This window comes from Egretta garzetta, unplaced genomic scaffold (genome assembly GCF_000687185.1).
Source record: "Egretta garzetta isolate BGI_Z169 unplaced genomic scaffold, ASM68718v1 scaffold220, whole genome shotgun sequence".
NCBI classification, from domain to species: Eukaryota; Metazoa; Chordata; class Aves; order Pelecaniformes; family Ardeidae; genus Egretta; species Egretta garzetta.
In genome coordinates, this window is record NW_009258414.1 from 1172839 (window position 1) to 1186165 (window position 13327).

A 13327-nucleotide genomic window follows, 5' to 3' on the forward strand; every position below is an offset into this window, starting at 1 on the left:
TTTTTCACAGGCAACCCCGCGGCAGCTGGCGTTGCCTCCATCTGTAACCTAACCGGCTGCTTTCTGCTCTTTGGTTGTGAAGAGCCGTAGGTTGGCTTTTCTCCTTGGCTGGGAATCCGTAGCATTGCTCAGGCCTGGCAATGAAGTCACAGTTACATTTGTAGCTGTGATCTAACTACGGATCTTAACGAATCGGTACTGCCTTCGACACGTTTAGTCTTTTTTACCACAGAAGCTGTGGTGATCTCTGTCTTAATGTTGGCCATGAAGAAGCGAACTGGTCTGTAAGAGGCCTAGGTGAAAATGGAGTAGCATATCCCTTTTCCGTTATCATCTGAAAACCATGCATGCGTAAAGAGGTCTTGTTCCCTCTCCTTAGGTCTTGTAATTATGTATTTGGCTTAGAGGCATTCCACAGAATGGAAACATGTTAGTTTTTTATCTTGTTTTTTTTTATTAAATATTTTAGGTATAAATATTGAACTTGCTGTAACAACGTGGTTCTTTGAGGTGAGAGGGAACCTCGATTTAATGTGTGGAGCCAGTCTACTGATCTGCAAGCAAAACAGTAATTTTGTTACTACAAAAGAATGAATGAGAGCGATTACTTAATTTACAAACATTAAGACATTTTATAGCATATACTTGATAAATGTAATGTGCCAGTTCTTATTTGTGACTCTGAATTCATTGCAATTCAGAGAATCTAGTGAGCATGAAGCCTGTAGTGTTTATAGGTGTGTAAAACTAGTCAGGTGTCCGCGCAGCAGACGGCTTATACGGAGGGGTAGAAAGATGTGAAAAATGCAAACTCACAGAGTGGATCGGTGGAGAACCGAGTATCCCTGGCTCCCTGTGGAGTGCTGTATCCAGTAACCACAGTAACTTTTAAAAGGGATCTTTTTTATTATTTTTTATTTATTTACCTCTTTTTCTCGGGAGCTTCTCAGGTCTTTCCCAAATGCCTTTCTTATCTCAAATTGCCATCTTGGAGAGCAGATAACATTAAGGGCAGGACAGGTTATGTAGGAACAGCGAAGTTCATCAGTAAATATGATGTATAGTAGAAGATGTTAAAGAATCATTGTGAAGCACTATGTGTTGTGGATAGGTCACCGAGCTAGATACCATAGTATCTCGGTTTACTTCAGATTGCTGATGATTATTCAACAGTGTTTTTTCAAAATACATTTAAGAGACTGCAGGAGCCAGAAGTTGTGGTTCTTCCTCTACTCCATGAACAGTAATAAAATCCTTCACCTCTTTTCTCCGACAAAAGATTAAAATATCTACAGACTGGTATTGCACTGCTACTCTACTTTGGGAATAGAGTATCTGCTGAACTTGTATTAAAGCATATTTCAAAGCAGTACAAAAAGTTAATGGTGTTAACCATCAACATTCCTCAGAAAAATTTGGAGGCAGTCAAGTATTTGATAAAAGTGATTGCAGCTTTGTATTATCTAATTTTTCTTTCAGTGATACTATATTGGTGGATACCAACTTTCTATAGTCCTTCACAGACATAGCACAAAATCACATGTTGAATTCATCTGCCTGCCTTTATCACTTGCTATGAAAAAACAGATGTTGGATGTCTCCTGTAAGCGTAGGGTGTCTGTTCTTCATTTGGTTAATCTATTCCTTTCCATTTCAGTGTGACCAGTAGTTAATTACATGCTAGCATGTCCTGTAGTATTGTATTTCTTTTCCTATAAGCTTAATTGCCCCAAAGTGTACAACCGTGTGGGTACAGAGGCAGAACTCTTTCTGTGATGTGCTCCACCAGAACTGGGTTGAAGCCCCAAGTAAGAAATCCTGTGAGTACTTGTTTTCCATGCAGGCATGGTATGATGCAAGTTCCAGTAAAAGCCTTTATACTTGTATAAATTCATTTATGTTTGCAAAAATGCATTTTTTAAAAAAAGTAGTTGTCATGATATATATGGTAGGATGATAGCATATAATGGAAAAAAAAAAATCTTTGTTATTGCCTGGCAATATTTGACAGTCCATGGTAGGTAATTTGCTAAGAATAAATTTAGCTTTACATGAGAATGTTGTTCCACCTGAATTTGAAAAATAATACTGCTGCAGGCAGGTGGCTAGTTGTTGCAGGTTTAATCACTAATTTATCAGTAAGTTTTCTGATGAAAATGAATATTTTTCCCCAGAAGGATTAGAAGTTTAATTCTGTGGATTTCATCAACTGCGAAACTAAGGATTTGCTAAGATTGCTAGTGTCAAATATAACAAACCTTATTAGAACACAGAGTATTCTTTTCTTTGCTAAAGCTTCTTCCTTTCTCTTGACATTGTGTTATGTCATGTCTGTAAGAGCAGCCACTTACATTCCTGATCAAGGTGTGTTGCGAATCTTGTTTAGCGTAGGAGCTATTTCATGCTAAACTTTTCAGTTATATGGGGCTCCCTGGCATCTCATGCTATTCATGACAAGCCTGTTGCTGTCAATTCTGCATTTTTTATTTGTCATAATAAAAGCTTATGGTTGAAACATCAAGCTTCAAATTGCTATGGAAGAGATGAGATCATGTTGTTGACATTTACTACAATCCGTTGTGCTGCTCTTCTATAATAATTTAATGACGATAAATTTTGTTCCCTTTTGAATACAGATGAAGCGAGTGGAGCACAGGTCAGAGTCAGATAAAATTTTCAAAGGTTAAGGCTCAGCTTTGGGAATAAGGAATTTCAGAGTGTGTAGCTTCAGAAAATACTTTATAGTGCAGTGGTGCTAGCAAAATCAGCTGTGATGTATTATCTCTCTGCATGTTTTTGCTAGTGGCTAGTATTAAAATTTACCTGGCTGGAAATACTGGGTGTAATTTGTAGGCAGTTTTTTTTGTTTGTTTTGGTCTCTAAAAGATAGACATTAGTCAATTCTGTATTTTATCCAAATATAGTCTCTCTCTAGAAAAGAGCGAGCTAATTGTTAATCTGGGAGTAGGATATCAAGTAGAGTATTTGGCCTTATGAACAGTGTGTTAAGATATGTCTCTGTCTAAGTGCAATGTGTATTGTCTATCAGCACAGATACATGTCATCTCTGACAATGTTTCTATGAAAAGGCAGATGCCTACAAATGTCAGTCACTCATTGTCTGTGGATAAGTTGCTGGCTTACCTTCAGTGTCACTTTACCTCTTCAACTCAGCCAGGAACGCTTGCTTTCTGTCCATCAGGCAAATCCAATTTATGTTGAAAGCAGAAAGCTGTGCTTGAAAAAAGGCAGAACTCATGAAAAATTTGTTTAAAAACTTCATGTGCTCTATGGAATTAGTATCTCAGTCTAGTCCAGGTAATGCCTGAACTGATTGTTTTTGTTGTGTGTGTGGCTTTACAAAGATGATTTAAAACTAGTTTTTAAATACTGTTATTTTCTATGTTTCTGGATTAGAAAATGGCCATCATCAATGCACTAACATTAAAACGCTTACAAACCTGAATCTGTAGTTCTTTGAAATTTTGGATTAATTTTCCTCATTTCTTTTCAGATAACGGAAGACTTCCTGGCAACGTATCATGCCAACTATGGCTTCCATGCAGATGATACAGACAGTTCATCTGCTGGCACAGCAACCGAAAGTAAGCAGCCAGTAAGTTCTAAGACATCAGGAACACAACCATCAGCAAATGAGAAAGGACCACAACAAACAGATCCAAAACAAAAAGCAGAAAAACGGAAACTTGAGCCAGGTAAGTGATGAAGGGTTTCCCTCTGTGTAGGCTGCAACCTGTATAGTACGGAGTGGAAACTGGCAAATGTTCGGTGTTGCCATGTATAGCAAAGATACAGGTTGTTCTGAAAATTTCCAGAATGATTTTGTTATTGTACAGTACTTCATAGGTATCCTCCTAAGTCCATATACGTGGTGGAAAAAAAGCAAATTAAGGCGTGTTCAGAGCTTGTCCTGTGGGCAAGCAAAAGTTCTTAGAAGTGTGATTGACTGAACATTAGTGTGTGCTCCTGTGCTTAATATGTTGGCATAACTGAATTAAAACTCTGTTTTTAGGATGGTTTCATGTTGAAGAAGACAGAAACACAAATGTTTATGTGACTGGTAAGTAATAGCATTTATTTATCTACTTTGAGCTAAAGATGGTAAAAGAGACTCTCATATGTCTCACGGACTTCTAATATTACCTATTCAGTCTGCTACTTGCGAGCTACTTAACGTTATGTTCCTGACTGCATAATGTCTTTGTGACCTTTAAATTGCAGATGTGAGAAAGTAATATAAGGGACATATTCCATGCTTTTATCTTTTAAATGTGATATTCTGTGAGCTGTCTCAGCCAAGTCACTAGTTATTTTTAAGTAAGCAACAGCCAAGAAGAACAATCTTGCAAACTCCTAAGGAATAGGATAATGAGAGCAAGTTATAATAAGATTGCATTGACTATACGTACCACTTAATGTTTTAATCTTTACTTTTTCTTTGATTTTATAAATACATAATTAAATTATTAGAGAAGGAGGAAATGGCAAGTACAAAAAGAAAAAAGCTGGAAACAGAATGAGCAAGTAACAGGGATGCTCAAATGAAATTATCTCTGCATTTATTATGGTATTTCTCTACCTGTTTTGGTATTTCTCTACCTGTTTTGGATGTCAGGGTGCTATGTATAGGTACATTTGGTGGTTCTGAGTAGTCACAGAAATGCACACACTTGAATTCTCAAAAATGTTCATCCAGGCCAAACTAGCATGGAACATTCACAGAATTTTCTCCTCCATTTTGTCTATTTTTTTCTTCAGTTCAAAGTTCAGACTTTGAAAACTCCATACATTATCAGTTGCTTTTTTTGTTGAATTTCTGGGTGGAGAAAGTAGTTATCTGTTTATAGGTTGGGGTTTTTTTTGTCTCCAATCCGTAGAGGTGCAGTTGAACTTAAAACTTGGGCAGGATAGTTACATTCACATAGGCCATTGTGTCCCCTGCAATGTTGGTATCATTTATGGCACTCAAACTCTAGGCCTGCGTATTAGGGAGCACAAAGACGTTGCTGTATGTTACACCTATTCAAAAGTAAGAGGATTTTCAAAATATTGGTATGAAGTAGTGTTTAAAAGGTAATAGCAAAAATATTGGTCCTGAGGGCAATGATTTCTTAACTGTGCACGTAAGATTTCATCCTTCAGTTTTTAATCTCTCATTTAAAGAAACACTGGGGGGTTTGTTCTAATGAGGTTTTAAAAAAAATTGAACGTACTCAAGCCTTCTGTTTTAATTTATTTTGCAGGTTTACCTCCAGACATTACAAAAGATGAATTTATACAAGTCATGTCAAAATGTGGTATCATTATGCGAGATCCTCAGACAGAAGAACACAAAATCAAACTTTACAAAGATAAGGAAGGAAATCTTAAAGGAGATGGCCTCTGTTGCTATCTAAAGGTCAGTGGTGCGCTGAAATGCAGTTTTCCTTCCCGCTGAAGATACTTGTGGCTACTTTTTCAGAATCACATGCAGAAGATTATTGAAATATCTAAAGTATAACTTGAAATTTAGGTGTCTGTTTTAAAGATTTATTCCAGAACTGCCCGCTTACCTACTTGTGCACCTTATTTGTTTCCTTTTGTCCCCCCTCCCCCTCCCCCTGGGTGCAGTGGTTATGGGGTGAAATGGGGGACTCTTCACCTTTTACTTTGAAAATATGCCACTGTGTGGCCAAGAATACAGAAATAATGAGACAGGAAGGATCATGCTTTAGTCCCGTATTTACAACTTTCAGTTAAGGACGGCTTAGGTTCAGAACTGTCCTTGCATTCTGTATTGACCTATAAAAGTTCAGGCTGCAGTACTATTTCCTTCATGTGTTCCACTTGTGAATCATTTGCAAAGTTAGTGATTGCAAGTGCAATCTGCTTTAATTCTGGAAGAAGCATCAGGCAGTACTAAATCAACTGCCTTATAGTCTTTGCAAGTTTTGTAATTTTAGTAGTTAGGGCTGTTCAATGCAGAAGTATAAAGATAGTCTGCACTCTAACTTCTAGGAAAACATTAAAAAAATTGCTTAAGAGCCTCAATGTCTGCTGTTCTTGGAAAAGTGCTACAAGGCTTTAGAGAAAATCAGCCCCCTGAAATTTTTTTTTAGTCTCACTTTTAAGTACATCAGCTTGCTTGACCATTGCAGGTAAGTTTTTATGACATATTTGAATGAAATGTATACAGTTGCCCTTGGGAGCATTAATCTGCTGTAACAGAAGTAGTACTGGGTTTTGATAAAGAAAGCATTAACAACTATGTGTTAAGAGACTTGGAAGAGATATGGCATTATGGTTTTCAGTGTCAGGGAATTGATTCATAGCAAAATATTCTTAATTAAATGTTATTGGATTAATTTGACTGTGCCATGTGCTTTAAAGCTTGTGTTCTCTTTTATCTTCAAATAGAGAGAATCAGTTCAACTTGCGTTGAGACTTCTGGATGAGGCAGAAATTAGAGGCTATAAATTGCACGTTGAAGTTGCAAAGTTTCAACTGAAGGGGGAGTATGATGCAAGCAAAAAGAAGAAGAAGTGTAAAGACTACAAGAAGAAGTTGTCTCAACAGCAGAAGTTTGTATTTTTTATTTCAGTAAAATATTGCTTGCATTCTAAGTGCTATTAATAAAGTGCTGCTTTCTTTCAAATGCAATGCTAAGAGTTAGGTGAAAATTGACGTCTTACCTGACAGCAAAATAGCTTAAATAATACACAGTTGGAGGGGAGGAACTCCTAAATTAAACGTTGACATAATGAACTTCTTTGTGATTGACACATTAAAATAATGCATAGGGAACCAAGGTCCTATCAGTTATAGCAGAAAATATGACAACTCTGGGGAGATAAAAGACTTTTTCTCTCAGTGTTGAGAGTGTGCAAGTCCTGCCACCGTATCTAGGCTTGCTTTTTTAAGGTAATAACACTCTGGCTGTTCAGATATTGTTTGTACTCATTTACTCATTGCAAAGGGCAAGAGATGATAGCTTCCATAGGAGCAAATACTAAAATATCTCTGTAGATTCCTCCAGACCTCTCTGTCTGGTACAAGATATGCTGGTTTTTTAATTGTACCTAGATTCATTGCTTTTGTCACTTAAAAATTGTTTTTCTGCCTTTTGGAACGAAGAAGATGCAGATAAAAGAAGAAAAAAGTTTTAAGTATATAGGACTCCTAATATTTTAATGAAAGCAGCATTCCACTAAACATTTTAAATAGTATTGCGACAGTATTTTGCCATAGTTAAGGGGAACAAAGTTTACTTGGCATCTTACCAATTAAAAATAAGAGCAGCCTGAGATACATTGTCAGTTCTTGCTATAAGAAGTCTCTGGTGTGGTGAGAGAAGTATGAAAATAATCAACTTGCATTTGACAGCAATTTGTGTGAATAAACTGACTTCAGTTGGTCTTCCTTTCGAGTTGAAGAACATAATTTACTTGCTACTATCTTCACTGGAAATCCGAGTATTCCTCAGTTGAAGTAGCAGATACAAGAAGGAACTTAAACAAGATTTTGCCCCCCTCTTCCCCTTCCCCCCAAATACAGATTTTGAGATTTAGAAGTGTAAGTGAATGTGTCCTTTTCTTTTGTAATAGGATATGAAGTAGGCATTTCTACCAGAAGTAAGGTTTCTCATGAGAAGGCAAAGTCATAGAACAGATGCCTTGAGTTATATTGCTAGTTTGTGGCAGTGGCTCTGTACGCTGTGGATCGAAATACATCTTGCAGCAATGCCTGTGTAAGACCCAAGGTGCTCTTGCATGTTTGTTTAAATAAAAGCAGTTAAATTTTACCAAAGGGAATAGTAAATCTCTTTTTCCTAACTTGTTTTGTAAAAAAGATGGTAAAATATTGCCATTTTTATTATACTAGACAGCAGCTGGTTCCTGTGTCTGAGCTGATAGTAGGAAGGAATTAAAACTTCAAGATTATTTTTTCAGCGTTTAAGAAAATGCTTTGATTCTTAAGATAATTTCTAGTCCCTCTGGTAATTTAAGTACCCTAAAACCTCAACTGCTTTGTAGGGGAAGTGGTAAAACTGGATAACTATTGCATTTTTTAGAAGAGTAACTTCACTCTGTGTTAAAATATATGTTTTGGTTGATGTATTGCAAGAAATGCCAAATTAATGATTTTTTTTCAACGAATACTTGTAGAAACTGAAGAGAGCCGCAACAATATCTTCTTACTGTTGCTTCATTTCATTAGACAGCTGGATTGGAGGCCTGAGAAGAAAGACGGCGCAACTCGAATGCGACATGAACGCATCGTTATTATCAGGAATATGTTTCACCCAAAGGACTTTGAGGTAGGAAGATGTTGTTTGCTACTGTAGACTGTGCTGTTGTAGTTAACAGTGTCTGAAGTTTCTGCCACAAGAATTTTAGCAAGCTTGTAGGCAGATGAGAACAAAATTAAACTTACTGTTTGGGCAGGGTGTTTTTCCTGTACCAAGCATCTGTTTAAAATTCATTAATCTGTTTCCAAAAACCAAGACAAAGATACATATTTTTCAGATCGGCCTTTTTCACTGTGTGTATCCTGACAACATTCCTTTTTGGGATGGAAAGAGGACTAGACTAACTGTTAGAATGAAGAAGCCAGCACAAAAGCCTTTATTAATAAAAGTAGCATTTATTAAACTCAAATAAGGGCTGTCTGCCAACTCCCAAGTGGCATTGAAAATGCAGCATAACAACACTTAATTTACGAACTTTTAATAGATTGGCAGATGCATTCCATTGGTGATTGAGCAAAAATAAAGCTGAGAAGTGCATGCTTCTGTTTAATCTGATCTGTGTAATTGCATTGCAGGAGGATCCCTTAGTGCTAAATGAGATCAGAGAAGATCTGCGGACAGAATGTGAAAAGTTTGGTCAAGTAAAGAAGGTTCTCATATTTGATGTAGGTATTTTTTACAGGTTCTGTTGGCAAAATTGATGTAATGTGTAAATGTGCAAAACATTTAGGATTCTTTAAATATGAGTGGAGCATTTATTTGGTTCTCTGTGTTTATCTCATGGAAACTTGACCTCTTCGTCAGCCTATGTGAAGGCAAACTCTAACTCTTCACAATAACTTGTATACATGTCACGAGCTTGAAAGTTTATAAATACATTTATTTCTAGCTAAGCTAGCTGAAACATTTGTTTTCTGTGTTCAAAAAATCTGTTCTCTGTACCAATAGAACAAAATGTGTAAACTTGCAAATTGAGTTTTTCAAACGCGATTATATACGATCAGGATGGAGCTATATCCTGATGAATTTTTTAAGACAGTCTAAAAGATCTTGGAATAAATACATATTTAGAAAACTATTAAATGAAAGTTGTCTCTCCTTACAGCGACACCCTGATGGCGTGGCTTCTGTGTCATTTAAAGAAGCAACAGAAGCTGATCTGTGCAAGCTAACTCTAAATGGAAGGTGGTTTGGTGGCCGTCAGCTCAGTGCTGAAACATGGGATGGTGTAACAGATTATCAGGTAGCCTTTCGTGGTCCTACTTCATCAAATATTACTTCCAAACTGAAAATCTGTTTGAATTTGAGAAGTGCTTGGTGTTCCCATACCCTTCCCCTGCCCACCCCTGCCCCATCTTGCTTCCTGTCAAAAACTGCTAGGATGTCTCAAAAAAAGCATCCTTAAGCATTCAATTTAGCAAAAATTTAAAGGACCTGTTTGATGTTAAAAATTGTGTGTTGGAGAAGTCAGCTTTGAGGATTAGCCACTCGATTACAGATCATTAGTTCACAGTCAACAGGGCCTATTGAAGTTTTGAGAGAGTTCTGCAGTATAAATGTTTGTTTAATTTTATCTGTGTAAATATTCATTTTTACAAGTATGACTTTGTAATGATGTAAACATATCTTCAATAGGTGGAGGAGACTGCAAGAGAAAGGGAAGAAAGGCTCAAGGTGTGGGGATCATTTTTAGAGGATCCTGATGCGAAGGAGCAGCAACCGACGTCTGATTCGGATTCTGCAACAAGTAGTGTTAAACTGCCTGAAGGCAGACAACCTTCAGAAGTTAATGACACATCTAAGGATGTAAATGATGAAGCCCATAAGAGGGAGAATAATGGTGAGGGCATTAATGAAGATGGTGCTCCATCTACAGACAGCAGCCTTGCAGGCAGTGATGTTGAAGCAGATACATAACATCTTTAATGCTTTATGAAAGCATGGTTTTTAGGGTGATGTTTGAGTTTATCCCTTTCTTCAGGGTGACTGCAGACAATGTTCATATGAATATACACATATTAGAATGTCATCAACTGTGTGCTTTGAAGTTTTCATTAAAAGCAGTATTTAATGAGATTCTAAAAGTTTGTATTAATTGGCTGTTCAGGTAAAGTAACTCAAGTTGCCAAGAATGCAGAAAAAAAACTCATCAGGCTTCTTCTAACTATGCTTGTCAGTGTTTCATTATGTAAGCGTGAAATATGTTCCAACCCTTAAGTTCATGTAACTATATGTAACTTAAGTAATGCAAAGCTATTACAAGATTTGTGGATTTTACTGTTAATTTTCCTGTACCCCTTGGAACTTGGTATCATCCTTAAAAGTTATTCTTACCCTGAGTACTTTGGATTATTTTATGGAACAGATGCTGTGATACGTATAGGGTTAGCGCATTGGATATGTTGCTATGCATTAAGTAGCAAATGAGGAGTACCAAGTTGCAAACTGAAAGGTTAAGTGGAAAACAAACAAGGTTGCCATAGCCAACATAGGGCAAACTGAGTGAAGATAGATTATTAAATCACAGCATTCAGTAAATTATTTTTTTTTTTTCTTCCCCTGCTTAGATCTTCTGTTGAGGCTGGAGTTATGTCAAGGAGACTAGAAAGGCATGAGCACACACGTTCTAGGCCATAATGAAATAAGACTGATTTAAACTCTCATGGTCTGTATGCAGTAGTATGCAAAATAGGCTTTTGATTGATGTGTTGGCTTTGATTAGTTTTTGCTTTAATATTAGAGTAAAGGTTTTTATTTAACTTTGTTAGATGATGAGTGTGAGTTCTCTTCAACATTTTAGTTTAGCTTTACGTGCTCTTCAGAGTGAGGAGGATCTCCCGTATTTCATAAAATGTAAAGGCTTTTGGCAACTTGAACTACAGTTTGTTGTGCAAAAGTTAGAATACTTGAAAATATGCTTTCAAATAATATTCTTTTATATGAAAAAAAACAAATGCTAGCCCTCTTAGAAATGTTTCCAAAAGCAAAGATTTGGAAGGCATTCTAACTTTAGATACCTTAATAAGTGGCAGGCTTTCAAAAATAGCTTTGGGGGAGGCATTTTAGGCATAGGCATTCTTAATTATAATCCCATTATTTTGATACCTAAGGATTGAAGACTAGGGATTTAGGCACTAAACAATTAAAATATTGTTGCTAAATTCATAACATGTTGTTCATATGGATGATTACTAGTGCACATTTGAAAGGAGGATCTTTTGAATTTTTTTAATGCATATTGGATTGCAAGAAACCATCGATGATGCTAATTACATTTCCATCCTGAATATTCCATCCAGAATACTCTGAAATTGGGTATTTTCAAACTTTGTGCTCTGAGATTACCATCTATATTTTTTCCAAAAGTCTGTATGGTAATCTAACTTCGTTTTGGTTTTTTTTCTTTTAATATGTAATTGATATGTATGGGTAGCTACGCCAACCAAAGCATCTAAGTTAACACTTGCCACCGTGGTTATAATTTATATCTTTTTGTGACAAAATATCTGGTCTTACAACAGAGATAATTGTTGAATTCAGGGTTTAAAAGTCTGGGGGCTCATTGTAAGCTGGCATGACAGATTTCCAGTTTTGAGTTGCATTATAAAGATGAACTGTAACTCTTGCCAGCTAAGACAGAGCATTTTCTCATCTTTACAAGTGTGCAAATTGTACGTTTCAGCCAGAGAGGTGTTTGAACAGTTCGGGGAATCTGAAATACTGCCTGGTGTGTAGCTGCACGTAGTGGCATATTCAGATTGTATCTCTGGGTTGCGTTGGTTCTGCCTCAGTTATTTTTATTGGTAATAAGCACCACAGACCTTTGAGAGCTGAAGGGTTTGGCATATGAAGAGTGTAATTTAGCGTGGTGGGTATTGCTTTCAGTGCTTCTTTTTCTCTTCCAGCTTCTAGACTCCAGGCTTTAGATCTGTTAGAGTATTGTGTTTTGTTAACTTTTTTTAAGAAAGCCTAGTCATATAACACTCTACACAGTTAAATCACGTGGTTTACAGTGGAATTGCAACTGATATAGGGAAACTATTGACAAATGTATAAATATTGTACAGTTCTATGAAGCCTTATCATGGTATCAGATATAAAAATAAGGTTAGTGTTAGTGTTTGAAAAAAGGCTTTGAAAAATAAAGAATCATTATATGTGCAGTAACCTTCCTCTCTCCAATTGATGTACAAACTTGATTGGCTTGCTTCAAAAGTCAAACACGATGTTAGTCTTTTCACTTTTTCCTCTAGACTTCACACTGAAGTAGAGCGCCAACAAAGGCTGAGACCAAATGCTTTCCTGGCTTTCCTATTAACTAGGATTCTTAAGAAAATAAAAGCTGTTTTTTCCATGAAAATACGTTGTTCTGAAGTGCGGCATTACACTCAAACTGGTGTTTTCCTTTTGTCTACCTCTGTTATTCCCCAGTAAAATGTAAGAATATATTTTTATAAACTATTCATTGAGTTACTGAGGCATTTACTAGTCTATGGAGAGGTTAATGCAGCTGTGACTTTCTTTTCAGCAGATTTTCATTGAGACCGAATTCTTTTGATGTTTTCCTTTTTTAAATTATGCAAAGTTTTATAAATTAATCTGAACATAATTAAATTTTTTCACAAAAGTTAAAATTACTATTTTGAAGTATGATTATGAAAATCTTGTAGTATAGAGCAGTAATGTTTAATACCAAATTTTAACAAATCTGAAGCTGAACAAGCTGAGCTGCTTTTTGAACTTGTATTTTTTTCTCACTGAGCATCATCATCAATAAATTGGTAAGAAGTTAAAACCCCAATGCAACTTTCACTATGTCTGTTCTCTAATCAAAAGTGCTTTCTAATGACTTATCTTGCTCATTAGAAGTAACAAAATCCAACTTTTTGCTCAGTTTCTAATTTTTCTTAGGTTCCATTCCAGTGTTCCAGTATACTGAATGCTCCTTCATCCCTAGGATTTTGGTGAGAGGTTGATTTTAAGAAAAGCTGTCTCCTTCCCTCTGTATATTATGAAAACAATAGCTAGCAGCAGGTTGAAACAATTTGTGGATAATCATTGTTGCTCAGTTTTGAACTA

The 13327-nt window shown here is 36.3% G+C and overlaps 1 protein-coding gene across 3 annotated transcripts; it reads left to right on the plus strand.

Annotated features, from left to right (window-relative positions):
• The first annotated feature begins 1306 nt into the window (after positions 1-1306).
• HTATSF1 (HIV-1 Tat specific factor 1) lies at positions 1307-12817 on the plus strand. Of its 3 annotated transcripts, XM_035898442.1 has the most exons (10): positions 1307-1442; positions 3515-3716; positions 4034-4081; positions 5265-5419; positions 6418-6581; positions 8218-8317; positions 8824-8913; positions 9354-9491; positions 9884-10088; positions 10816-12817. In XM_035898442.1, exons 1-10 carry the CDS (start codon positions 1383-1385, stop codon positions 10851-10853), a joined length of 1200 nt encoding a protein of 399 aa, XP_035754335.1. In that variant the 5' UTR covers positions 1307-1382; the 3' UTR covers positions 10854-12817. The 3 variants fall into 3 exon arrangements, with proteins under 3 accessions (XP_035754335.1, XP_035754321.1, XP_035754328.1); XM_035898428.1 differs by having other exon boundaries at positions 1320-1442; positions 9884-12817; XM_035898435.1 differs by lacking the exon at positions 1307-1442 and adding an exon at positions 1512-1820 and having other exon boundaries at positions 9884-12817.
• Positions 12818-13327: the final 510 nt, after the last annotated feature.

Bases quoted from the DNA above. Each gene is read 5' to 3' on its own strand.
- HTATSF1 (XM_035898428.1), top strand. From the start codon at position 1,383: ATGGTGTTAACCATCAACATTCCTCAGAAAAATTTGGAGGCAGTCAAG. The intron at 1,443-3,514 runs GTGATTGCAGCT...ATTTCTTTTCAG, and splicing joins CAGTCAAGTATTTGATAAAA to ATAACGGAAGACTTCCTGGC. The intron at 4,082-5,264 runs GTAAGTAATAGC...TTTATTTTGCAG, and splicing joins CACAAATGTTTATGTGACTG to GTTTACCTCCAGACATTACA.